The sequence below is a fragment of the Pithys albifrons genome, chromosome 5 (genome assembly GCF_047495875.1).
Source record: "Pithys albifrons albifrons isolate INPA30051 chromosome 5, PitAlb_v1, whole genome shotgun sequence".
In the NCBI taxonomy this organism is placed as follows: domain Eukaryota; kingdom Metazoa; phylum Chordata; class Aves; order Passeriformes; family Thamnophilidae; genus Pithys; species Pithys albifrons.
In genome coordinates, this window is record NC_092462.1 from 60,247,084 (window position 1) to 60,274,794 (window position 27,711).

General features: G+C 38.6%; 1 protein-coding gene across 1 annotated transcript in view; it reads left to right on the top strand.

Annotated features, from left to right (window-relative positions):
- The first annotated feature begins 9,902 nt into the window (after window positions 1-9,902).
- TAPT1 (transmembrane anterior posterior transformation 1) overlaps window positions 9,903-27,711 on the top strand; it is a 50,685-nt gene continuing 32,876 nt past the window's right edge. The window contains exons 1-3 of the mRNA XM_071556753.1: window positions 9,903-10,208; window positions 14,653-14,783; window positions 18,905-19,023. Coding sequence (XP_071412854.1) covers window positions 9,944-10,208; window positions 14,653-14,783; window positions 18,905-19,023 — 515 coding nt within the window. The 5' untranslated portion in view covers window positions 9,903-9,943. The remainder of the gene's footprint in view (window positions 10,209-14,652; window positions 14,784-18,904; window positions 19,024-27,711) is intronic.

Sequence of the window (27,711 nt, forward strand, 5' to 3'; positions counted from 1 at the left end):
TTCAAATGTCAACGAATTGATCTTTGGCAAACCAAGCTCTGCACTGCGTAATGTCATTTCCTTATTGAACTAATTACCATATCAGTTGAAATACTGCTTTTAAAGTAATTGGGGACTTACATATCCATATTCTTTATGCAAATGAAAACAAATAGTTATGCTTAGTAAATGGGAAAAGTGCCTGTTAGAGTAGTTTCCTACAAATTCAGTTAACCCACACCTAAATTTAAGTTACAACTTTTAAGCCTAGGTGTCTAAAATGACATTCTTCAACCAAGATCTAAAATTTTAAATACAATACCTCCCTTGCAAAACTGCTGTCCACCTTCAATTGCCTCTAGCCCAGTAAGACACAGTGGTCTCACTTTCTCAGCACTGAATTATCTGCACAACTATCCTTGATAGCCCACAGAAACCAGGCTTTGTTGCAGAGAAATAGCTGGCCCAGGATCAGTCTGTTCCTTAACTTCCTAAAGCAGACAGCTTCTAGCATAACAGTGTTTGAGTGGTCAGTGCAAACAAACTGGAGGGTGACCCTGTCTCCCAGGGCACCAGTTATTTTTCACAGTGGAATACTCAACTCCTGGCTGTGCCTTCAGGACACTGTGATGCTCACCATGTGGCTGATTCAGCCAGGCATTACACACACTCACTCAAGTTGGGCTAGAGGTTTGAAAGGTCCATAATACTGTTCAGACAAAGTTTTAAAATTTAGCTACTGAAGACATGAGGTAAACACAGTTAAGGGGGCACACTATAGGGAAAAAAAGCATGTTTTGACACCAAGAGCAATCTTAAGTCACAGCATCAGAAGCCAAGAGCATGCTACGAGTAGGAAAAAGTAAATCAGAAGGCACAGTAGTTCTGTGAATATTATAAACTCTTTCTTTCTGCCAGTTTTCAGGTACTGCTTTATTAGTCTTGCTAGTCCATATCAGAGACTACAATTTAAATGTAAGCTTGTGCTCTGTAGATGTATCAGAAGGTGTACTTTGCATATTCCTATAAAGTATGGTGCTTGCAATTAAGATGATAGTTCTCCATTCAGCCAAAGGGCAACACTCAGGCACTCATCTGTTCTTATTTCAATTTATAAATCACTTGATTTCATTTCAAACAATCTCACTTAAGGAAATGGGTGAATGATTGTTATGGATTGTGAAATATAGGAGTACTGAGAGGGAACTGAATGTGCCAGCTGGGAATATAAAAAGGAGGGAATGAGTCATGTAACTTCCAGTCATTTGGAAAGGGTAGTCCTCACTGGGCAGGGGTGCAATTACTAAAATTTATGTATTAAGTATTTATTCTTGGGTTAAATTAATAAATTATCTGCTAGCAGACCATAATGATCATAAATGACCTGCTAGCAATGCTGCGATAAAAGTTCTGTCAGCAATTATATTATAGGGATTTATAATACAGAACTAAAATAGTGCATCCTGGTCACTAAAATAACTCCAGAGTCAGACTTTGGATCAAGTTATCATAACTGAGTAGCTGACTAATGCCCACAAAAATATCCATATGCATGGGAGTCATCTTTGTGCAAGTTGGTAGGATAATTGCTTGTCTAGGGTTCTTTTTATCAACACCTCTGGAATATTGGGTACTTGGTTATGTGAACAAGCATCTCTGTGTGCTGGTGCTCTAAACAAACATATGAATATCAGTGCATACCAGTGCAAGATTTTTAGGCCAAAACAAGCCATTAGAATGTAAAAAAGCATATATTCATATGGCTGAGATAGAAGTAAATGTCATACTCCACAGTAAATCCTGCTAACTTTAAATATAATAGTGTTAAGATACATAATTTACATAACGTTTTCTTAAGTCATCTGCCTGTGTTTGAAAGGCACTTTCATTAGATTTTCAAAAAAAGAAGTTTATTTCATATTGTTTCAAGTAAATTTCTGGATTCCTTACCCTTTGATGGTTTGTTTCCCCAACACCTTTGTTCTGGTATTTCAAATGTGAGCTCAGTGACTGACCAATGGAATCCCAGCTTTTACTCTTGATGTCTCTCTGTGAGTTCTGTCAATTCATAATGTGACTTTGGGGCATATAACTTGTTCAAAATTAAAGAATCTCACAACAATAATAACTGGAAAAATAGAAAGGAAAACTGTGTTTAGTGAATGTTCTCCTAGTTGATGAAAATGTAGGGCAGACAGGGTGATTCTGCAGAAATATTATGCGTTTTCAGTGTTAAGTGGCTTTTTTATGATCTGTCAAGGCTGAAAAGAGCAATCCCAAATACATTCCAGTGCATCTTGTTACTGATCAAGATAGAACAGTCCTCCTGGAGGTCCAAATGATAATTGGAATTGTACGAGGCCTGCCAAATTAAAATTGCCTGCTTGAAATATAAAACTTGAGCAAAAAAATGACAGGAAATGTTGAGTTCCAGTTGATGATGTGTTCTTATCTCATCAAGCTACTACAGAGGGTCTTTGGTTTGTAACATAAAAAATCACCACCTTGATGCTGTAACTGTGCTATTTGTAGACACGAATTGATGTACTGATAGACACAGTTTGTGAATTCATAAAAAATCTATGCCTGCACACTAACATATAAAGGATCATAAAGGCTATACTGGTGTTGCTGGAATTAAATTAGAGTTGAATTTGATCCAAATGCTGTTCTCACATTTGACAACTGAATTGTAAGTGTTAATAATAAAAACACTAAATAAAGAAAAAAATCAAAGGAGGACTATTATTTAAAAAACCAGTACTGAACACTTGCCTGAAGGAGACTGGATGAATTAGAACATTTTTAATGCTAAAACAATACTTAGCTCCTAAAGTTGACCTTGATTTTAGTATTTTGTTGCAATATATGTGTAAATAAGTATTTGTGTGACTAATATTAAAAACAATACCTGTGCTTACAGAGAGCAGTTCTGTATGACATTTTTCACCTTGATTATATTGTGCACAGTGGATTATGTGTACCCATTCTAGCATTGTTTAAATAACAAGGAACAATTAAACAATAAAACACTTATTTTATCAAACTTTAAATAATACAAAACCAGTCTCAACCTCATAAACACTACATGAGTCCACTGAAGGTCATGACTCTATTTTTACTTAAAATGACTAAAGATTTGGTCTCAAAGCCATTAGTTATACATTTATAAGCGAAGTATTTCCTCTTCTGTATATGCTATGGTTCACAGTTTTCATGTACAAGTATAATTACAAAAGGAGCCATGATTTTCAGAAACAGAAATCTAAACTAGTGGTCCCAGAACCTCTTAACGGATTCAGTTAGTCCTACGTGAGGCTCCATGTCTTTGAAGAACACGTGAGCCCTGACCAGATGCATTCATGAATGCTGAGAGAACTGGCAGACATTACAGAGGCTGTTCAGGGAAGTCTTTAAAAGGTTGTGGGGATAAGGAGAGGTGCCTGAGGACTGGAAGAAAGCAAATGTCAGCCTGGTCCTCAAAAAGGGCAAGAAGGAAGACCTGGGGAACAGGCCAGTCAGACTCACCTCAATCCATGGAAAGCTGATGGAGCGCCTCATTCTGGAGGCCATCTCTATCCACATGGATGACAAGAAGCTGATCAGGAATAGTCAACATGGATTCATTAAAGGCAAATCGTGCTTGAGCAACCAGATTCATTCTGCGATGAAACAACTACCTGGATGGATGAGGGAAGAGCAGTGGATGTTGTCTACCTTGGTTCAGCAAGGCTTTCAACACAGTCTCCCACAACATCCTCACAGGCAAACTCAGGAAATGTGGGTTGGATGAGTGGGCAATGAGGTGGATTGAGAACTGGCTGAATGGCAGATCCCAGAAAATCATAATTGGTGGCACAGGGTCTAGGTGGAGGCCTGTCACTAGTGGTGTCCCCCAAGGTTCTATATGGAGCCCAGTACTGTTTAACTTACTCATCAGTGACTTGCATGAAGGGGCAGACGCCTCCTCAGCGAGTTCACTGATGGCACAAAGCAGGGAGGAGCTCTGGGCCAATACCGCTGAGGGCTGTGCAGCCCTTCAGAAGGACCTTGACAGGTTGGAGAGATGGGCAGAGAACTGTCTGAAATTCAACAAAGGCAAATACAGGGTCCTGCACCTGGGGAGGAATAACCCCTTGCACCAGGACAGGCTGGGGGCTGACCTGCTGGAAAGCAGCTCTGCAAAGAAGGATCTGGGGGTCCTGGTGGACAACAAGATGTCCATGAGCCTACAGTACCCTTGTGGCCAAGAAGGCCAATGTTACCCCAGGGTGCATTAGGGAGGTGATCCTGCCCCTCTACCCAGTCCTGGTGAGGTGCATCTGGAGTGCTGTGCCCAGTTCTGGGCTCCTCAGTACAAGAGAGACATGAAGCTCCTGGAGGGGATCCAGTGGAGGGCAACAAAGATGAATAAGGAACAGGAGCATTTCTCTTACAAGAAAAGGCTGGGGGAGCTGGGCCTATTCAGCCTTGGGAAGAGATGACTGAGAGGGGATCTCATCAATGTCCATCAGTATCTGAAGGAGGGTGTCAAGAGCATGGACCAGACTCTTCTTGATGATGCCAAGCATATAGGAAAGAAGCAACAGGCAGAAAGTTATGCACAGGATGTTCCACCTAAATATGAGGAAGAACTTCTTTGCTGTGTGGGTGACTGCACTGAACAGATTGCCCAGAGAGGTTGTGGAGTCTCCTTCACTGGAGATACTCAAATACAATCTGGATGCAATCCTGTGCCATGTGCTCTAGGATGACCCTGCTTGAGCAGGGAGGTTGGACCAGATGATCCACTGCGGTCCCTACCAACCTTACCCACTCTGTGATTCCATGATTCTGTAGTTTCTATAGCCAAAAATGAGAAAAACACTATTATTTTGAAATCTAACACATTTGAATTCTCTTCTGAGTGGAGCTGCTTTCCAGAAGTGAGAGACTTAAGATCCTACCCAGAGATCTCACAATCTAATTGCATGTATGTATATATATATCTATTCATATGTTATCATAATAGAAATGCTCTTCTGAGCTGAGACTTTCAACTTATTAAAATCAATAGGACTGCTTATAGAAACCCTGATTGCTAATGATTTTTATGACAGAGATCTCCATCTCCACTTTGGCATGACTGAAAACTCATATTGTAAATTCAGTCACCCTGACACTCTAAATCTGGGATTTCGCCTTTTGATTGCTGGACCTGAGAAATACAAAGAAATGGTAGACTGAAACTTATACATTAGGAAACTTACATAATTTACATACTCATACATTAGAGGTAACCTATTTTCTGATACCTAAACAAAACACTAACCGCTTTCTGTCTAATACTGTGAGTTTCATTGTTAGGTACAAGAAACTCATCCTGAGGTGTTGAGACTATTCTTCAGGTGCTCTCCTCTTCCCAGCTCATGACTTTTGAAGCTCTTTATAACGATTTTTCCTCCTCATTTTCTCCACCAATTTCCTCCCATCTATTCCTCTCATACGTCATGTCTGTCTTAACTTTGCTGAGGAAGCAGCTGAGGATGCAGTCAAAGGCAGCTGCACTCTTTATAGACTTAAACCTATCCTGTCATGTATATTATCAATTTTATTTTTAAGATAATGTGAACATGCGTTTGAAACCCTGTAATACTAAACTAACTTTCTGTACCTCTGCCCTTCAATCCTGCTTGAACTACGGTCCTAGGATAAAACAGCACATGTAAGTATCTCAAAAGAATTATCTCTTCCAAAAATTTCAGAGATGGCAGGTGTGGAAAATCATGCTGTCACTGGAAAACACCATTGATTTTAACTGTGCAGTAGCTCCTGTGCTATATAGTACAGTATCCAAAGCAAACAAATAATGGAAATGTACTGGTGAGAAGTCAAACCTGACTTTCAGGTACTGTAGTATTGCATAACATGATTTGTACTTTCATTATTCAAGGACATGCTGATGTTGAGTAATGCCCTTAGTTTACCTAGGAGTCAACCTAGTCTTTAGTGAGTCTACAACTCAGGGAAAAATATGGTAAACTCTAGAGTTGTATATTTTCTACTGAGATTTAAAAAAAAAAAAAGTGAAACATCTACGGTGCTAGTGTGTCTTCAACAATCTTTTATGCTGATTATTTTTCATATGTGAAGATTATCCCATGCAAACATTAATTACTGCTTAGATGTTAAACATAAAATGGAGGAGAGTCTTTACAAGATTTTTCTCCCGTGGGCGTAAACAGATATTTTTAACTTCAGCTACCAAAACACAACTGACTGAGACAGAATTAGATTATATTTCTAACCGATACTTTTGTACCTTGCAAATATATGACAGCTGCGACTCTGAAAGATTTAGAAGTAAGTTTGCTAATATCAGTTGTTGCTAAGAGATTCATTGCCTTTAGTAGAAGAATATGCACCCACATAGTAAGTGGATTGATGCAATAAAAGTCACAAACCTAACGCAAAATAAATCGTTTATATTAAAAAAAAAGGCCTGGAAATATTTTATTGTGAAAATAAATCAGCATTATTGTACTTTGAATTCACTGCGAGTTTTGTTGACTTGCCTCCTCACAGAAGGTGTACTCAGTAATGACACTTTTAAAAATGAAAAATGAAAGTCACAATGAAAACCAGAAATCAAGATAATTCTTGCAGGATACTCAAGAAATTAAATCATTAAGCCCTACATTTTTAGTATCTAGTCTGTTTTAAATGATATTGCAAAGTCTAAAGAAGTTTGAGTCCCACTAACAAAAAGCTTACAATGGAAAGATACCAGATGTTTTCCCATGGTTATGAGTATTGCAGTTACTCATGATTGTTTTATGCTGCTATGACTATTGCATTGTTATTATCACCATTTTAACACCTTCTTCTTCTTTATTGCTAGTTAATGTGTTCTTCAGTTTCACTTACCTCTTCTTGCCAGTAGACTGAGTTCCTACACTTTTCCCTAGATTTCTTTCACATTTCCTAACCTATGACCACAATTTTCTTTTCATCTGAGATGTAACTTTGTTGACATATTTTTTCTCCATGTTTGTAGATATTACTTGACCTTTTCAGCATACATCACTACTACACCATCTCTGTTAAGAGGAGATTATCTGAGTTAGTGGGAGTAGATGACATAGATGGCAAGGTCTGAAAGGACAAAAGAGTTCTGCCAGCAAAAAGGACTACCAAAACAATTATCCATTTTCTGAATTTTCTTCTTAATGACCTTTTGTTGGGTCTTAAGGGGAAAAAATCCATTACAAAGAAGAAGGAGTTTTAAACCATGTAAAATGTTCTTCAAAAAAAGACCATCCTCACAAGGAAAGGGAGTAGTTGCAGCAGTGAGTACTCAGGGTCTAGAGCGCAGCTAAGCTGGACACACTATAATTATAAAGATTTAGTACTTAAAAGTGCCTGAAAAAATTCCTGATATAAAATTAGCAAAAATGCCTCTCTTATGATTATATGTAAGATACTTTACAAGTAGATAAACATTAGTCTACTATAGATATGTATAATTTAAGGCAAATAATTTAAGTAGCTTGTGCAAAGCCCCGAAGACCAGTCGTGCTGACATTTCTAATAAAATTCAAGTAACCCTTACTTCCCAGGCTGTATTCATTATATTAATGGGTTTTGCTGTTCTATGAATGAAATTTGTTTTCTTCTGGAAGACAGTAATTTTTTTGAACAAATCTTCCCTTTCTTCTTCACCTGCTAATTATCTCTTGGGGAAAAACGGGGAACTGCATCTGTGGGAACATAGACAGGGGTGTGTCTTGTTCTAAGAAAATTGCTTCAGGAAAAATCTTGGTGAACGGTTATGAAACTGTAAAGCAGATTCTGACCCACTGCAGAGTCACTCCACAGCATGTCTCATAGCAGATAAGCTGTGGAAAACAAAAAATACTGGTTTTTGTGCCCAAACAGCAGACGATCCAGATAACTCCCAGCTGCAGATATGGTAATGAACCAGCACTTTCTATATGAACACTGCTAACATTTGTCACCAAACAACTTCCCCCTATTTCAAGGACTCAAATACCTAAAGACTGGATTTTCCTGCAGTTGGATTGACTTTCTAGAAGTGGTCACCATGCCAAAATATCACATGTAATACTTGAAATACACACATATTTGAATGTGAAAAAGAATGTATCACAAATCCAGCCAATGATGGATGTAAATACAGAAAAAAAAACATACAGAAGGATTCCATGCGTGGAAACTTGAGGATAGCTGCTCAATGTGGTTTTGAACAGTCAGAAAGATGAGTGAATTCTTAGCTGAACCATATTGTAGTCATACTATTATTGTGCCTTTAGCTGAACTACTTCAAGTACAAAACTGGGAGATGTTGTAAACTACGAAAGGTTATCTTGGGTCAACCCCTGAACAGAAAATGTATGTGCTGCCAGATCTGGTGCTGGCAACTCATGAGATGGCTTCTCAGTGTGTCTGAAGGAAGAAAACCATAGCTGGTTGTCAGATGATGTTTGATGCTGCAAGCACCTTCTTTTAATAAGACTGCTCATAAGGCTGTGAAAATTTGTTGTCCTTAAATATCATGAAGTGCATTGTATGACTGGAAAAAGCTTTGTTGACTTGGAAGGAGAGAAGCAGAATGTCTCTCAGGCTGTCATGTAGCTTTGCATTGACTGCAGCAGTTCTTCAGCTGGGGTAATTTTTCAGCTTTTTGGGGAGCTCTTTGTTCTGCTTCCTATTTTTCCAAGTGCTTTTTAAATCTATAGAGAAAAGATGAAAGTCCAAACTGATAATGTGTAGTAGTTATCACTATTAGCTCCCTGTATGATACTCCTATTACACAGTATGAGTGCCTGTAAGAAGTGTTCTACTACCCCAAAGTACAAGATTTAGATTAACCCTACCAGATTTGGGGCATTTAGAACCACTAATGGCAATGGAAATGGGCACCTCTAAGTCTATCCAAAGCCTGAAAGGCTCTCTGGGACAACTGTATAATTAACTTAGAGTTATAAAAGGAAGATTACTATGGCCTTCCACAGAAAGAATAAAGCATTCTTTGTTTTCCCAGAGTGCGTGGCTAAATATTAAGCTGACTGAAGCTCACCCGCAAATGCATGATAAGAACAGGAGAACTGAATGTGAAGATCTTGTACTTGAAATTCAGGCCAGGTATTTTGTCCTCGTGCCCATGCCAATTCCCCAGCAAACGAGGGGCTTCCCTGTTACCTTGAGCTGCCCGCTTCTTATTTCATCTTTGCTTGTGTATTAATCATATGCAGTTTGAGGCAGGAACAATTAGTTTTCATTAGTATGGTCTGTGGCAAGCCTCATCACCGCCAGTATCCCGCTGCCAGGAACGCACAGCATTTCCAGCCTCAGCACTTCCCGAGCCGCAGGATTCCAGGGCGGGTTTTGGGGCCGGGGCTCCCCCAGGGCCGCGGGCTCCGTGCGGGGCCTGCCCCCTCCCGCACTGACCTCCGGCGCCCCGGCCGGGCCAGCCCGTGCCCTGGCGTCCATCGAGCCCGTTGGCCTTGGAGTTAATAATTCACCGCCCGCTTGCCATTTTTGAACAAGGTCTTTTATTTGCATGTCTCAAGGTGGATTAACCACGTAGTTGGCAACTGCGGGTTCCCAAGCCCCACGTGCTGGCGGGGGTTTAACCCGTGACCACCGCACGCGTATCAGCCGCACGGGCGGGGGCCGCTCACTCTGGCCCCAGTGCAGACATCGCACTCTGTGTGTCCTGCCGGCCCCGCTCCCTCTGACCCCAGAGCAGACACTGCACACTCCGTAACCCGCCAGCCCCGCTCGCTCTGACTCCAAAGCAAATATTGCGCTCTCAGTGTCCCGCCGGCCCCGCTCGCTCCGGGCCCGCCGGGGGGCGGGGCGGGGGCGGGCCGTGACGAGTTAACGGCGGCGCCACGGCGGCCCCGCCCCCGGCGCGCGGGGCAGCGGCGCGCGCGGCCGGTCCCGCGGCTGTCGCGCGGTGATGAGTCAGCGGCAGGCGCGCGGCGCGGGGGCGGCGGGCGCGCAGCGGGCGGCAAACATGGCCGGCGTGGCCGACGCCGCCGCCGCGCCCGGCAGCGCCGGAGACCGGCAGGACGGCGGCCGTGGGGAGCCCAAAACTCTCTGGGGCAGCAGCGACCCGCGGCCGCCCGCCGCCGGCCCGGGGCAGCCGTCCCCGCAGCAGCGAACGGAGACGCTGGGCTTCTACGAGAGCGACCGGGGCAGGAAGAAAAAGCGGAGCCTCTCGGGTGAGAGGCGGTGGCCTGCGAGCGGCAGCGCGGGCTGCGGAGGCCCCCGCGGGGCACCGGGGTGGCCGGGCCGGGGCCGGGACGCGGTGGTGCCTGAGGGCGCCGCCGCCCTTGCGAACTTGGGCGAATGAGTTCAGAAAGTGGCCGGGATGGCCGGGCCCGGGGAGCGGGGGTGGCTCGTGGGAAGCCTTCCCTCGCCCTCAGCCCGCGGGGTCGCTCCGCGAACTCGCCCGATCGGTGCGGGGGAGCCCCTCGGCGTGGCCAGCCCTGTCCCGGCTCCCCGCCCGGGCGTGTCGGGAAAGGGGAGTAGGGGGGTCCCCTTGCCCTGTCACGCAGCTTGTCAGCTGGTGATGGCCGGGAGGTTTGGAAGCAGCACGGGCAGCATCCGCGGAAGCGTGTTGTGGTCTGAAGGTTTAACGCGGCTGTGAGTGTGTGTGACAGGAACCCGGAGTGTGTGCGACAGGAGCGGACAGGCTCAGAGCGCGGCCCGGAGCCCGCGGCTCGCTCAACTTTCTTGCTGAAGTACGAGAAACGCTTCATTGTCTTACCAGCTCTCGTTACATGCACACAGCTGTGAGTACAGTGGGCTTTGCGTCTGCTACGGACAGTAGCGCTGCTGTTGGAGCTGTGAAGTTATACGCAGGTTATTAGAAGTCTTTTAAACGAAGTGTAGCTTACTAGCTGAGGATTTATATGGGGAAAAAAGGGAAAAAAGTCACGGCTTTTGCTGTCAGTCAGCAGCTGTATTTACATTCACAACTGAACTGGTTATTTCAGGTATCTAGCAAGTAATGTATGAAAATAGCCCTGCTGTCATTGTAAAATTTATCAGTTGGTGTGTCAGGGTTGATTGACTGTTGGTGAGGTTATAAATAACTTTACTAGCACAGTATTCTTAATTGATTGGCTTGCTGAAAATCTGGGAATTGCTTGAAGTGTTCAACTTTCCAGGCTTTCTTTCTCAGTGTTGCTTCAGTGTGATAACACAAGTCTTATCAAGTTGGAAAAAATAGGGATTAGTATTTAAGAAAATAATCTGCCAGCAATTGAATACTTTTCTTCTATGTTTGGTGGGTGCTGTGTCTGTTTCTGTCATGTTATGTCATAGGACATGAAGCATCATTGACTGCAGTTCTGTGGTGTTGATGAACACTACAGAATTTAATGGTGATATAATCTCTGTAGAATAATGGAATTGGCTTGATTGTAGTAGTATGATTTGCTTTGAGGTGAAAAAAAAATGATCAAGATACATACTGATGTGCCTGAAAGACAGATGGGTAATTTTATAAAGGAATTGTTATTGGAGGCAGTGAAAAATACCTAACTATGTTCCAGCAATTGATTTTAAATGTAAAAATAGTTAAGAATTATTTGTGCTGTCTGACTCTTCAGGACAAGAAAACATTAGGTGAATAGGCTGCTGATAGAGCAGCTAGAAATCCTAACTCATCCAAGAGTGGAAATATGTTAAATAATAGAAGTAGGATTTTCTTCACGATGATGAAGCAGGACTGATACTGCAAAAAGAAGTTGTTTAGAGGTGAAGGAAATACATCTTAAAATATATTTTTTCTTCATTGATTAATTGGCATGTTATGGAAGAAGTGTTGACAGGAGTGAAATGAGTGCCTGGAATTGTTGCATTTAGGATTGAAGTTATGATTATATAATAGAAACTTACTGAAGCACAGTGCATTTCACACTTGCACAACTTTTCCTCTCCATTTCTGGTTAATGGTTATCCTTTGTGTATCTATGCATTGAAATGTGGTAAATCATTATCTTCTTATGTTGAAGAAATTTGTGGCCTTTTATGTTTTTTTGAAGATACTTATACTTTCCTGCCCTGAGGTGGGAGATAAATCAACATACTGTAACCATAAGAGTGTGCTGTCTGAACAGATTAAACTTGGGCTGCAGTCTAAAATTTTCTAACCTCAAAAGAGGGAAATTTGAAGTAGGTGAGGAATTTGAAGTAGGAGTTAAGAGTGTTTACTTTTAAAAGCAAATGTTGCCCGATGCTTTGATAGCAGAATGAAGCCATTTTTCAAATGATTTATTGCTTTGTCCTGCCTTGATGTCTCACGCTGTTCTGTTGGTTACTGTGTTTTTCCTACAGGGTCAGCCACTAATCTTTCTCACAGCTGGCAGAGAGCTGGGTGGCAGTGAGTGCTCAGAGAAGGGGTGGCTGAGTGACTGTTCCAGTGCAATCTCCCTGTCACTGGGCAGATTATTTTGCAGGCGCAGTCTGGAACTTGTGTATTTATCAACTTCAGTCATGAGGAGTGATTATCCCTTAATATCTAGGGGCTTGAAAGTCTAAGCCAGGTGGTGAAAACTTAAAATCATTTGTTTTTCAGCAATAGGCCTCTGCAATAGTTTGTGTGAGGTAAGAAGGAGTGGGAACAAAGAGCTCATTAGCTAAAACTGAGCATCTTAAGTTGACAGGGACCCATAACTTACTCCATGGTGGTTACCCATAAGCACATATTTATTGTGCAGGAAACTTCAGTTGCTTGAGATTGCATGATCTTTAAGTTAGAGAAAGTTGGTTATTTGAGGTGAAAGAAAATACACCTGGGCAGTTAACAAAGTAGTTACTCAGTGTGTTTAAACATAAAGTTCTCTTTTTACTTTCATGTTTTTAAACAAGGAAGAATTGCCAAAACCAAAAACATTAAGAGTGATAGTGCTCACAAGAGATCTGAACAGTGATTACATGGTATGAATTTCTGCCTAATTTCACAAAATGAACTTTGATTGAAAATTTACACATAAGTGTCAGTTTTTTACTACTCATGTCGGTTTATTGATTTTAAAATAAATGTTTTTAAGGCTTAGGGTGATTTTGGCCAACCCAGCAGAAGCGGATCAGTAATATGTAAATTATCAAAATTGCTATTGGAACAAGCTCATACAGGGGAAGATGGTTCAGTTCACTTAGTTTAAAGGAAATAATGATTTCTTAACAATACATAATTAGCCAGCAGTTAGTGAGTTATATAGCTGTGATCAGTGCAAACAACATGATAAATCACAATACTGGACATAAAAAGGACATAAATACACCACCACAAACTTCAAAGTGCTTGTTTGAAATACCCTCATGTCTAATCATAATATGTGTGTGTGTCCCCAGGGCAGTGTAGGTTATAAGCACACCCTGTCTCTTTTGCTTCTTTTATACTTTTGTTTGAACTGACTTACTTGCTTTAAAACACTTTGTAATTTTCTGGCTACTGTTAATGGTCTTCAATGTGATGACTACTGAGAAGGCATTGTCTCAAATAGTTTCGGATGACTTCTTCATGCACAGTGTCCAAGCTTGCATTCCTGTCCTAATAGCTGTTACCTAAGCTAGTTTACTGTTACTGTTACTTCCTCCCGTGAAAAATGTGGCACATTGTACCATGCAAGGTCCTTTCCACCTCTGTGAGTCACTTAAGAATTCAGCTAAAATGTAATTTACTATTTGTGAACATGTGCCATGTCCTGGTAGGTGCTCTGTAGCTTTTCACCTGTTTGTCTAGATAAGTGATTTACATATTTTTAATGTTGTATGAACACTGAGAGGGTTTTTTTTATTTTTAAATGCCAGTAACCAGAAATGTTGAACTTCACTGTAGTGTTCTGTCACTTCTGAAGTGTTACAAGGTGGTAATGTCAGATGTCTTCAGCGTGTCAAAGCTTAAGCTCAACCTCTTTGTGCTGACAGTCTGAATTTCATAATTGTGATTTCATGTTATTCAGAATTTCATATGTTATTCCTTTTGCAAGACTACTCTGTGCAAAGTGTTTTTTCAAAGCCTTATGAGTTGGCTAAACACAGGTCAGTCAGCCTTCAGCTTATTTACCTGCAGCCATTGAAACACAGAAAACCAGTGCGTGCCCGATGGCTTTTTGGTTGTGAAAGACTTTGTTCTACTCCAAATGTTCATTGTGCTTGTACTGTTTGTACACTGAATTACTTTGGGTCATATGTCTGTGAACGTTTTGATCTTAGAGAAAGTTGTTCTTTATAACACAGAACTTGCTGATGTTGCTGAGAGAGAAAATAGCGTTTAAGAAGTCAAAAATGGAGTTTAGTAAATTTAGGAGGACTGTCAGTACATTCAGGATTAGATTCACTCAGCGTATTGCATTCAGTGTAGCGGCTTTGAGTAGTGTTTTGGAGAGGTGGGATATCTGATGGAAAGGATTGCCTGGGAAAAGTGGCTTGTTTTGCTTGTTGGGAGACAGCAGAGGAATGAAGGGGAGAGCACAGGACTTGCTTCTCATACAGCTCCTTCTGTACAGTTATTTAACTGTACATCAGCAGAAACCTTCTGGGTTAGAGGCCATGTAAATATGTAGCAACATACACGTAACAAAAGCATGGTAGCTTTTCACCCTTTGGAGGTCGTGCCTGAAGTGTCTTCTGCTTCTGTGTGTTTCTGAACAGATCTTTCATTGCTGAGATTCATCAGTGCTGAGCTAACAAGAGGTTACTTCCTTGAACACAACGAAGCAAAATACACAGAGCGGAGAGAGAGAGTGTACACGTGCATGCGGATACCAAAAGAACTGGAAAAGGTGAAGTATGCTTTAATATTTGATTCAGTTTATAGATTAAATCTGTTGCATTAAAGTATTTAAGGAAATATATATTTTTGAAACAACTTTTCTATTAAAAAAGTGTAAACATCTACAATGATTATTTTTCAGTGCTAGTAACTTCAACAATTGTGTTTCAGGGGTTTTTGCCTATGCTTGGTAGTTGCTGCTCACAACTCATGTTATTACCAGGGACAGACAAATCCAGACGATAAATTAATTCTAATATAAAAATGTCACTGATACTTAAAGGAATAGTCAAGTAAAAAAAACTTCTTACAACAAAACATAGTTTTACATTAAAAAATACAAATTTTTTTCCAGTTTTTAATGCTTTGAGGATGGGAAGATTTCAGATTTATAAAAATATGATGATGGATGAGTTTGTCTAAGGTTTTTGACTTAATTTTGCAGTCTTCTATTTTGCTTCTTGCTGCTGTTTACCACATCTTCCCTCTCTATCCCAGTAGTGCTATGGCCCTTCTTGAGGGATTCCAGCCCTCTCCTTTATGTCAGCTTAGATATCATTCTGGCCCTGCAATGAGCCAATTCCAGTGCTGTAAGGTAGAGGAGAGTTTTGTTTTGGCTTAACCATGTTGATTTGGGAGGCAGCAGCAGTCTGCTCAGGGATGATGAGTAAGGCAACACTGTAATAAGGTTTGGCTAGCCTGCAGCATAATGATAACATTAGAATTAAGATTGCTAAATTTCCCAGAATCTCTGTGGATGAACTTACACATAGGACTAAATCCATTTAACTTACACTGAAGGAAGAGGCTTGTTTCACTTTTCCTCCCACTTCAGTTTCCTGCTTTATGCATGCTGCCTGTTTTGCTTGAGCTGTGATGCTTGTTGGACTGTTCCAGGAGTTAAATCAGCTCATAATTCAGCAGTGAATGCTTCACTTTTCTTGCTGTGAATAGTGAGCTGATTTGCTCAGCCAGTATTCTTGAGAATCTGGAGCCTACACAAGGACAGAAGGGGAGCTCTCTAGCTTGGGGTAGGGGTAGAATGATGCAAGGGCAGTGGAGGAGGGAGGGAGAATAGGATTCTCTTTATCAGTAGCACTCTGGTTCCTCCTTCAGTATCATTAAATTCATCCTTGGGCTGTGGTAAAACCTGGGTTTAGAAAGCTAAAGTCCCAGTCAGTTACGGCAGAAATTACAGAATGAATGAGATTGGGGTGGGCCTCTGGAGATGGTGTAATCCACACCCTTGCTCAGAGCTGTGCCACCTTCCACAGGTTGCTCAGGATCAGAGGCACATGGGCTTGGAACCTCTCTGAGGTTGGTTGTCTTCACGTCCTCACTATTTACCCATTCCAGTTTAGGGTAGAATATTCCACAGGTGTCAGAGACTCAGTTAAACAATACAGCAATTCTACGTCTTCTCCATTTTAATTATATAGACTGTTATGTGCCATCTCTGAGACACAGAAATTATTCTGAAGGATCAGCACCACAGATTTCCAATGAAACTTTAATTGTGTAAGAACAAATAAGGACCAGCAGTCTTTTTATAAATAAGATTGATGCTGTACTGAAATTGATTGGGTTTGCATAGTAAATCAAACTTTAATCTGTACTTTGAATATGAAATATTATAAAACTGAATAATAAACAGAATTAAAAAGTGATAGTTATCTTTTTACAGTGAGATTATAAAATAAATTTGTTAGTTCTTTGCATTGGCTTGGTCCAGGTTAGTACATGTACCAACTATATCAAATTGGATCTTCCTCATTAAAAGAAGTATAATGATGAGCATCTAGAAAGCAAGCTAAATAGTGTACAGATCATCACCTGTTGCAGAAACCACTAGCCTATGTGATAGAGAAATCTGCCTGCTTGAAATGAAGCATGAGAGGCACTAGGAAAGGAGCAAAAGAGTTTTCTTAAAGGCATTGGTTTTTTTTCCTACCTAACAGTATAATTAGAGAATAAGAATGAAGATTATAGTCAGGTAGAGTAAGAATAAACTGGATATATTATTTAACATGCATGTATTACATGTCCGTAGTTTTAGAGCAGGGTGTGATATTAAAAGGATAATATTTTTGTTGTTTTTCTGAGTCCCCCTTTTTAATTTGGGGAAACTAGATAAGTTATGATATAAGCATTACTTCCACTCAAACTTTGTGTGCAATTTCAGTGGAAGCTTTTCCTTGTAATAGGGTATTTATACTAAATGAAAAGGTGGTCTCTATTCCTGCCATCTTAAGGGAACAGTTGTCAGTTGATCTCAAAATTAAACTGTTCTCTTTCAGTAAGTTATTATGATGATGGAAAAGCTCTGTAAGCTTTTCTGTTAGTTCCTCAGTATCTGGAATGTAGCAGCAAAAATAATGTTTACAGAAAGGATTGTAAGATTCAGTACTGATATTGCAGTGGGTGCATGTGAGTGTGCAAGTGCATTAAAGTAAAAAAGGAAAAAAGGACATAAAACAAAAATTGCAAATACTCACACATGCTTATAGAATTTGAAAAACCATCATTACACGCAGCCAGAGAAGAAGTTTGTCTAAAATTAAAAAAAACCAGTGTTGTTTTAGAGATTAGTAAGATGTCCCCAAAGAACAGAGGCAGAATGACAGACTTTCTGTTTTCTTGGGTTCAGGAGTTAAAAAAAAGATAAGTGTTCAGTTTCAGTCATCCCCAGTGCTTGAAAATTCAACACCTGGTTTAAAAGTTAGCAAAGAAATAGGTAGCTCAAGAGCATATTAATGTAGTGCATAAATTTACCCACCATTCATGTAACATTGCTCCTGATAACTTTGAATGATAACTGTGCTGAAATTTATAAAATGATACTAGAGGTGAATGAGTGAATATCCAGGAAGAGACCTTAATATCATGATGCTATTGAAGTGTTTTGCCATTGCAGAATGGGTTGAAATAATATTATAAGGCAAAGGAGCAACTCAGGGATGATGGCAGTGCTGCTGCGCCCAAGCCAGTCATCTTATGTGCCTGACAGACAGATACACTGGATTGCTTTCAAAGTTACAGGGATGCGTGAGGAGCAAGAGTGAGGGAAAGGCACACATCAGTGTTATGTAGCTCCTCGGACACTGAACTGGCTGTTGCACAAGCTAAAAAAGAATGTATTTTGGGAGATAAAAATCTACACGTGTACTTTGGTTTGCACACGTATTGCTACCCCCCAGTGTCTTTCCTTCCCATCAGCAGTACATACAACTTTCACATGTAAATGCCTCTCTCTCATGGATATCTAAGCCTGCTTAGATGTTACTAGTCTTAATTGTGTAGCCAGTTAAGCTTGCTTTTATGCATGATTATCCTTAAAGGAAAAAGTACTAGCTCCTGGTCTGACAGAAGTATAAAATACCTGGAATCCCATTCAGGTAGACTCATAGAATCATCCTAAGAGCAGATAAGGAATGTCATGTGGGGAGAGACTGGTATATAAGAGCTTTCAAACTGTAGAGTTTAGATCCAGTTTAATTATTGTAGAATTGCTTGGCTTAGGGCTATAATGAAGTGGTTTTAACTGTTTCTCTAAATTTAAGGATAAAGCATTTAAACAGAGGGCAACTCTTCATATTTTGTATTTTATATGAAAAAGGTGGCTATTCCGTAAGAGGTCTACCACAGCTGTAATTTGCTGTGCAATAGAAAATTTACAAGGTAATAAAAAAATTGGGGGAGGGAAATAATTTTAAAAAGGAAGGAGGCAGAAACTGGCTGTGCACATTTACACACAAACAGCTCTGTGTTTTTTCCCCTGAGTTTAAAACATGAACTTTTGTTACCTTAGAGAAAAGTCACCCTTGGAAAATGAGCTACAGTTATATCCAAGTGCAGTTCATCTGTTAAATAAAGACTGAGTTCGGTGAGCTGTGAAAGTCTGCAAAAGCCTTTGCTGCTTGGACCTTGTGATGCAGAATTTTTGCTGAATTGTCTTCAAAGTGCATAGCATGTTAATTTTTGTTACAGTTCAGCTGATGGAGCAAGTGAGAGTATTCTGCTTATTTGGTGAATTAGTCTTATGTAAATATTTTTCATAAAATAATTCTGTATAAACGTTTTGTAACCCTTTATGAACCACTAACATACTTCTGTTTTATTTTTGTGATTTAGTTGATGTTTTTTGGAATCTTTCTGTGCCTGGATGCTTTTCTGTATGTATTCACCCTGCTTCCTTTGAGAGTTGTTCTGGCAATGTTCCGGTTCATCACTTTGCCATGCTATGGCTTGCGGTAAGTTGATTCAAGAGAAAGGTGTTGATACCCTTAAATAATGTTCCTCCATTTGTGTGTGTGCTTCATTTTATGGCCTTCCAGTGCCTTTTGAGCTACTAATGACTTCTTCCACTGTAAAGTAGAAGTTTTGGTCTAAAGTAGCCAAAGCAAAGGTGTGTGTGGGACCTTTAAGCTTTGCCACCAGTCACTAATTGTCATCATTGCTTCCTTCAGACACAGCATTTTGATAACAGCACCACTTAGGCATATTCAGCTTAGTAAAGGACAGAGATATAACCTTACCTTTTAGTTTTTCATTCTTTTATCTGACATCTATTTGAACATTGTTTTAATTTCTTAGGCTGATTGCCTTGGCTCATGTCTTTTGACTCTTTGATATTGAAACAAAAGCTTCACTTATTTATTGTTGTTTTGGGGGTTTTTTTGGTTGTTTTGGTTTGTTTGGTTGTTGTTTTTTCTTTTTTAGCAATAAAAACCTTCCTTATTTTCATGGTAAATTTAGCCAAGAGGATCCCTGAATAAAATGAGTTTTTTCTTCCCTTCGAGGAATCTTTGAGAGTAAATCTTAGAGAGGAAAACTAATCAGATTATTAAGAAGTTTTAGATCTTCGTCTCTTGCTTTTCTGTTCAGATCAATACTAAGAAGAAGTTGCTAATACATAGGGGGTTTAGTTTGCCTTTCTGTCATGGGCATAAAAAATTGGGTAAATTAATTTCCTTCATAAAATTTGCTACTTCACAGTAAAGCTGATTGTATAAGCCTTAAGTGTAGCCTAAAAGAAAAGGAGCATTTGTATTAATGTAATTTTTTTCCTGAATAAAGAAAGACATCAGAGTTTTTATTCTGGATTTCAAAAAACTGGATTTATGGTTACTGATTTTTTTAAACCGAGTTGTTTGTATTTGCATTATTGATATTGTCTTTTATATGTGAAGGGCTTTTAGATGCATAGTTTAGAAATATGCATTCTGATTAGAGCAAATGCTAGTCTAGTTGCTTAAGAAATACTTTTAAGTATAAAGTTGAAATGTTTGTACTTTGGCAATGCTTAACATAGGCACTAGATGGCAGTCTCTGATGGTTTATGTGCTGTTATTTTTGAGCTGCATCTCAGTTGGATTAGGTCGAGTTTTCTTCACTGTGTGAAAAATGACAGCTATTTAGTGTCAGCCTGATGACAAGTCACGTGCCTACTTGTAGGTACCTGTATAGATGGTATTGCTAAAATATTAAAAGTCAGGTAAATAATGGATTTTAACTTGTCATTTTTATCTTACTACTTTTTTTTTTCTGCTTACAAATGTTCTTCCTTGTATATAAAATGAGCTTTCCTTTTGTCAAAGATGTTTTTTGCTCTTCTAAAACTAAGATTAAAAATTGGAAAGACCAGTTGCTGGTTTTGGTTGTCGTTCAGTATCCCGAAGAAAATTGCACTGAAAACACCGCATGCACTCACACATGTGTGATGTGTGTTCTACACATACACACGCCTGCAAGGCTGCAGTGTTAAAACTTAGCCTTGACAGTATTTTTAGTGTGTGAGGCAGAATAGAATCCAGTTTAATCTGTTTAACTTGGCTGTGTTAAAGTCAAGTTAACTTTAAAGTGCTCTCAGGTAAGATGCAATGAAACTCAGATAATCTTGAGTAAAGGTGGCTTTGTTTTTGTAACAACTCCTGAACAATTTCTTTCGTCACAGTTTCCTCTAATGTGTTTGGAATTTAGATCCCCAGAATCTCTTCACTTGTTCAGTACTTGAGGCTTCTTCTAATTAATTCATGTTCTACGGTTGGTGGCTTTTTACTGAAAGATTTAGAATTCATGGCTATAGTACATAATGGAACTTTTTCAGATGTAATAATTCTTATTTCCAAATATGCAAAGCCTGCACTTTGATTTTTTGGGGTTTTTTTTTCAGTGTTGGGGTTGGTTTATTTGTTATGCTGATATAATTTATTATTGAAAAAAATATTTTGATATTTTCTAGATCAGGAAATACATTTTTATGTATTTATAACAAATAGAGTTCAATAGGTAAAGCACATTTGTAATTGCAAAAGGTACTTCCAAAGCAGGTGGCTGTTTATCTTTTAGCTTGCACTTCCTCACAAATATCAAGTAAATGTTGATTAGTTCGTATTTGAACCTGACACATCATATTCCATTCTGTGTAGTAAATAAAAGTGCTCCTCCCTTCATCTCGACTTTTTCTCAACATCTCAGTGAAGTACTTGAGCAGTGAGTGTTCTGTCTCCCTTCCAGTTTACGCTTCAGTTCATTTATTTCCTCATAATTCTGTCTGCTCTTTTCAGTGTAGAGAAAGATTCTTACCCATTATTTCTTTAAAACAATAAACCCACATTCTGTGTAAATGGGCTAATTCTTCTCTTTGGTATATTGTGCACAGTGTTTAAATGTAGGGGGCACAAGTGTTTTAATATTCCATTTTACAGAGTTCCATAAGGAAGCAAAGAGTAATGTATCTTAAAGAAGATGGTTTCCTTTTCTACCTAGACAGTGTAAGCACTTCAGTTGGACTTCTGATTCATCATTCCTCATCACTTGAGACTTCATTTTGAGCAAATTTAGTTTGGTGTTTCTGTCAGAGGTACGTTGGTGCTAAAGTAAGCTATTTTTTCTAAAACTTTCACAGTGAGAAGAGTCCAAGATTCCATCATTAAGTGAACTAAACTGCCGGTTAAGTTACAGTGATCAAACTGGCAGAGACTAAATCATCACATTGTGGTAGTTTTGGCAGGTGCAACTTCATTACTTCTATGCTTTGTAAATAGCAGGATGCTCTTAAAAAATTAAGAAACACTTCACAAAATTAAATTACAACTTCTGAAATTACAAAAAAAATGAGCTCTACTGTATCTTCTCTTGAGTCATGAAAAGAATTTTCCTAAATTATTCTCTTTGAGTCTTGTAATCTACTGTCATTGTATTAAAACATTCTTTGGCAACATAAAAACACTTTTTATAACAACAAATCTAAGGTAGAGAGAGAAGTGAACCTGGTGGAGTTCTCTGTGCAATTACAGACCTTGGCAACAGATGCCTAAAAATAGCTCTGTCTGTGGTTGAAAGGTACGTTTCCCTGTACAATTCAGACACTATTTTTTTTATTAATACCTCAGACCCAGAGATTCTGGGTAGATTAATATTGCTGCTTGTTTTGAAACTCCTTTATAGAGCTAAATTACTGTTTTTCTTAAAAATATCTTGCACATCAATAAAAGGTCATGTGGGAATGTGGAAAAAAGCTCTTCTGTATTATTTGTAAAACACCATGATAAGAAAGCTAAAATTGTATGTTAGTGAAACTCTGTTGGGACTCCCAATTTAATTATGCTTGAAGGTGTTTTACATCATCTCCACAAAGCCAACTATAAGGACTTGTTAGGGAAAATGAGCCCTTTTTTTTCCTCCAAATTCTAGTTTTCTCAAGAAATTACAGTAGCATATTATGAATTTTCTTATATGTAAAGATTGATTGACAAGACCTTTACAATACTTTCCTGTGGGAGTAGATATAGATTAGAAATACATGCTCTGCATTTTTATTTTACTTTGCACTCTGAAATCAGTGATTTTAGGTCCTGTCAGCAATAACATTATTAACTTCAGCTGTATTCCATGTACCTCTTAAAATTCCCATTGCCCTCCTGTGAATGTACAGATTTACATTTTTCAATGGGAAATAAATAGAACAACATTATTTGAAGAAAGAAACTGCAGAAAGCAAGGATCTCAGAAGAAATAAAACAAACAAATACACTGGCATTCTTATTATGGACATTATTTCTTTGTTCATGTTGACAGATTTTAAATAAATTTGCCCCCTTGTTGCACACTTATTCCCAAGCCCAATTTTATTTTTTTTTGCAAAGGACTGTAGGTCCTGTTGTCACCTTAAGTTCGTTAAGAAAGTGGTGCACCTGGCCACCAAAATGTGTAGCTTTCTACCAGCCAGAAAAAGGAAGGTGCATTCGTTATTTTCTGTAGTACACTCTCAGATCAAGTACTCCTTTCTCCTTTCCATAACAGTGCATAGTGTAGCAACGTTACAACCTTCTCTTTCTTTCTTTCTTGTAAATCAGACGGAAGGGAAGAGCACTTTCACTTCCTTTATAGGATGGAATGTGGTGTCACAGGGATTCCTCCTTGGTGAGTAAATCCTGATTTTCTTTTTTCCTTCTATGCTGTCAGCCAAATTCACACATCTACGTGTAATCAGTAAAAAGACTGGTTACAAATGAATAGTATGGCTAAATTAACCAACATACTTCAAAGGAGAAACCAACACATGGAGTGGATTCAGTGCTGTTTGTAGTAGATATATTTTCATATGTAACTTTGCATCACTGTAGAAATAGGTTACTATGTTAGATTTAAAATATTTTATACCCAGAGTGCCTGGGGACCAGTTTGGCCCAGTTTAAAACAAGATATCCTGGAAAAACTATAGCCCCTGCTGTACTTTAGATTATAGTGCCTTAAGCTTTTTGATGTTTGTTCTAGGTACTACTTCAGTAAGGTTCATAGCCATATTTTTGTGTGTACTTCAAGCAGGTTTTTTGTAATGCTTCACCTAAATTTTGGGGAGTCCTGAAAGTTCATTCAGTCAGGTATTGTACTATTAGACTTGAAGATGATTCTGTGCATAATAAAATGCAGCACTTCAGCGTTTCTTCATGTACTGACTTCAGTTGTAGTTGATTCTGTTATTGCAGAAACCAAAAGCTTAATGAAAGCTTATTCTACTTGTCACTTATTTGAAATCTCATTTTTTTGTTCTTTTTAATTTGAGACAGCTCTCATCGGGGCCTAAAGGCAAGGTTGGTTTTGTTTCATTCTTAGCATGGTCTCGTGCTGTGTCGTGTGCATGTAGAGGCTTTTTATTGTTTGAGAAATGCAATGCCGTCTAATCTTGGCAAACTTGGCTCTCAGTATCTTAGAGTTCTTCATTTGGGATATATTTTTATGATCACAGTTTTACAACAGTGAAGTCCTGGGTACTGTAAGATATATCTCTTTTTGAAGTCTCAAACTGGATATTAGATTTGATCAAAATAGCTTTTCTTCCTGAAGCCAAACTTGAGCGTAATTGTCGGAAAATATTTCCAAAGGATCACTTTGGGTGTTTTAAACAGTTTCAGTGTCTGGTTATGTGGGCAAAAATACCCTTCAAACAAACTTGCTTCAATTTTAATTTCCCTGACATGACTACTTGGCTCTAACTGAGATTAGTTCAGTTGGTTAAAACCTGGTTGTAATAATGCCAAGGTCATGGGTTCAATCCCCTGTATGGGCCATTGACTTAAGAGTTGGACTCGATGATCCTTGTGGGTCCCTTCCAACTCAGAATAGTCTGTGATTCTGTGACATCTTTACTTATGCTAACAGGAAAATAACCCCTTATGTGTTAATCTAATAATTTTTGTTAGTGCTTCATGTAAGATTAGAAATTTACGATGCCACAGTTGATTAATGAAGGATACATGGAAGAATTGAGAATTTGATAGACTACGTGTGAAACAAAATCCCAGAAATAATATAATTAGAAAAGATTTTCTGTAAAATACATGCTCGAACTTGTAACCCCAGTGCTAAAAGACTGTTTCAGTGCATTACTAGCTGAATTGATGCCTGTATAAACAAAAAGGGTTTTTTAAGTGTGAAGTAAAACATCATTTAAAGAAACATTACTCTTATGATAAGTTTATAAATGTATGTCTTTTTTTAATGAAATTAAAATGTCCACCTAAAGCAATATTGCAGTAATAGTATATTCACTATCTTTACTGTATTTGTGATATCAGTGTTGGAAATTCTCTGTGTTAACTTCAAGGGAGTACTTGTTTAGAGTAATCTGAATTATTTGAATGAGACTAAACAGACTAAACTAAAAGAACCAATTAAAATTAACTGTAAAGTTAAACAAGAATGTCTTGAATACTAGTTCATTTAAAAAGAAAAACACAAAAAAAACAAACAGAAACCCCCAAACAAAACAATCAAAACCCAAACTCTATAATGTGATTGAAAAATCATATGTAATCAGACTAGTACCAAGAAGCCTGAAAGACAAAAATAAAGAAGTTGTATGACATCATATGACAGTCTGTGCAGAGTTAAGTTTAAAATAATATGTTTAGAGTGCGTATGGCTTGGATGCTGAAGTAACTAAGTACTCAGACTAGTTTACTTGTCTGCAGATTACACAATATCATGAAGGCATTGTTCATTTTGCAGTGACAATTGCTAAAATAACTGTAGTGAGAGGGGCTCTTTTTGGACTTTTTTATATCAGAACAAATTTCTCTTTTTTCCAGGGTGTATTTCATGTTCCAAATGCTTTAGCAACTTCATAAGCAAGGCTTATTAAAATAGTTAACACATGATCTTGTTTTTTTCAGAAATCATTCAAACAAACTTGTGCATTAGCTACTTAGGATTTTTAACATATTAAAGACAAATATCAATAGCCTGTGATTTATTTCTAATAATACTCTGCTGGATGGTAACTTCAGTTGTACAGCTGTTGGAAGAAAAAAGGACTTAGTGGGGCAGCTACTGATACACTGAAAGCCTTGAGCTGTTTTGCTTCTTTAATAAATTAAAGTGCTGTGAAATCCATCATACTGTTTGGTACAAGCATTATGGATCCAATAGTACAACCATCTGTGTAGTCACAGCCCATATGGATGATTAAACCTAATGTTTTTCAGCCAGTAGGTGGAGACAGAACTGTTATCACTACGTAAAATGAGGATCATGACATTTTGAGTATGATATTACATAGACATACTTTGAAAATTACAGACAGGTAACTAATTCCTTAAACTTCCACTTTTTCTAGAGAGTTTGCATATGACAAACACTGGTTTTCCGCACGAGATTTTTCTTTGCTAGAAGTAGCTGTTTTATGTAGACCTTGATAAAAGTTTGACTTAATTTTGTAACAGTGCATTTTTTTACAAGTATCACAAGCCATCGTGAAAAAAAATTGTTATTTTGGGTTGGGTTTTTATGTTGTTGTTGTTGTTCCTAAAATTTATAGAAGAATTAGTGAGTAGTCAGGATAATTGGTAGCATTGTAATTTGATAGTATTTTTATTTCATTTTATAGAATGGCAAAGTAATTCTTCCTAACTTTATAAGGAAAGTTGCTTACTCTTAGCTTTCCAAAGTGGAGAAGACATGCACAGAATCCAATGGTTTTCAAAACAGAGGATGGACTTAGATTCACACTTTGTAAATGTGCCTCAAGGTGGACAAACCGTATTCTGGAAAGTTTATGAGTGTTAAGCCTTAATTTTTATTGAATTGTAAAAAGTCGGGTTTTTCTGTAACAGACTGATTTTCTGAATTCCTAGTTCTTGGCTGATCTCAGTCAGTGCATTGTATAAATTTTGCCATAGTTTGGATTTCAACTACTTTAAACACTGCAAGATAAGCACTGAGCTTGTCACGCTTCTCCTTTTGCTAAGTGACTGGACTGAACAGGAGCATGCTGGGGTGGAATAGGGAGGTATGGTAGTATGGCTTGCACATCATTTTCTTATGTTAAAATGAATAATAAGCTTGTATATCCCCTTAAGCGTGCATTTCTTTGTGTATATGATTTTGAGATGTAAGACTTGTTTTCGTCGGACATTTTCTGTTAGTAGATGTAATGAAAAATGTATCCAAAGGTTGAGAAGTTTGACCATCTTGTTAGATACATGCTGTAAGAATGTTGAAGTCTGTGTGTTTTTCTCTATATTGTCCTAATTTGCTAGTTAACGTTACAGTGCAAAACAGTTTATCTGTAGAGGAATGCTTGGATTTTTCACTTTGACTTCATGCAAACTGAGGATCATCTCATGTTTGAACACCTTGGTGCATTAAGTGGCAATAATAGTAAAGCAATGTAGGATTTTATGTGGTGGATAATAGAATGGACAAGCCTTACTCTTTAGTGTTAAGGTAGTTTGCTGTTTGAAGGAGTTTTAATATTTGTTTCCTTGATAATCTAGGCTGTACAGTTAACATGGGAACCTGAGACTTAGCATAATGAAACCACTTGTAAAATTCTGAAAAGAGCATCTTAGAGAGCATGACTTACAGCAAAACGACTTAGAAGTAATGATGGAATTATCATAGAATGGTTTGGGTTGGGAGAGACCGTAAAGATCACCTAGTTCAGCTCCCCTGACATGATCAGGGACACCTTGCACTAAACCAGGTTGCTCAAATAATGGCCAAAAATAATTAGGTGAAAAAACATAAATCATGTATCTTATAAAGGTGTGTTTGAAGGACAGTCCAGATGCCCTGAATCCATTTATTTACTGATTTGAGATGTGAAAACTGTAATGTAAATTATATGCAGCTATGTAATCAGCCAGATGGTGAAACCATTCATGTAACATTATTTCTGGAATCTAATAGGATACTAGAGGAGCTGCATCTTGGACGAAGGTTCTCATGATACTAATCTTTTAAGAGCAGAGTTCACTAAGGGCAGGCAAGTGTTTTTATTCTTTTGTGACTTATGAGAAAAAAACACCTAAACATATTCTGTAGCACTTCATGCACAGATATAAAAACACAAAGTGTTTTGAAATGAGCTGAGCTGTTCCAGCTTTTTGTATTGCCATTCAGTGGTTTCTAAGGTTGTACTGTATCTTACTCCT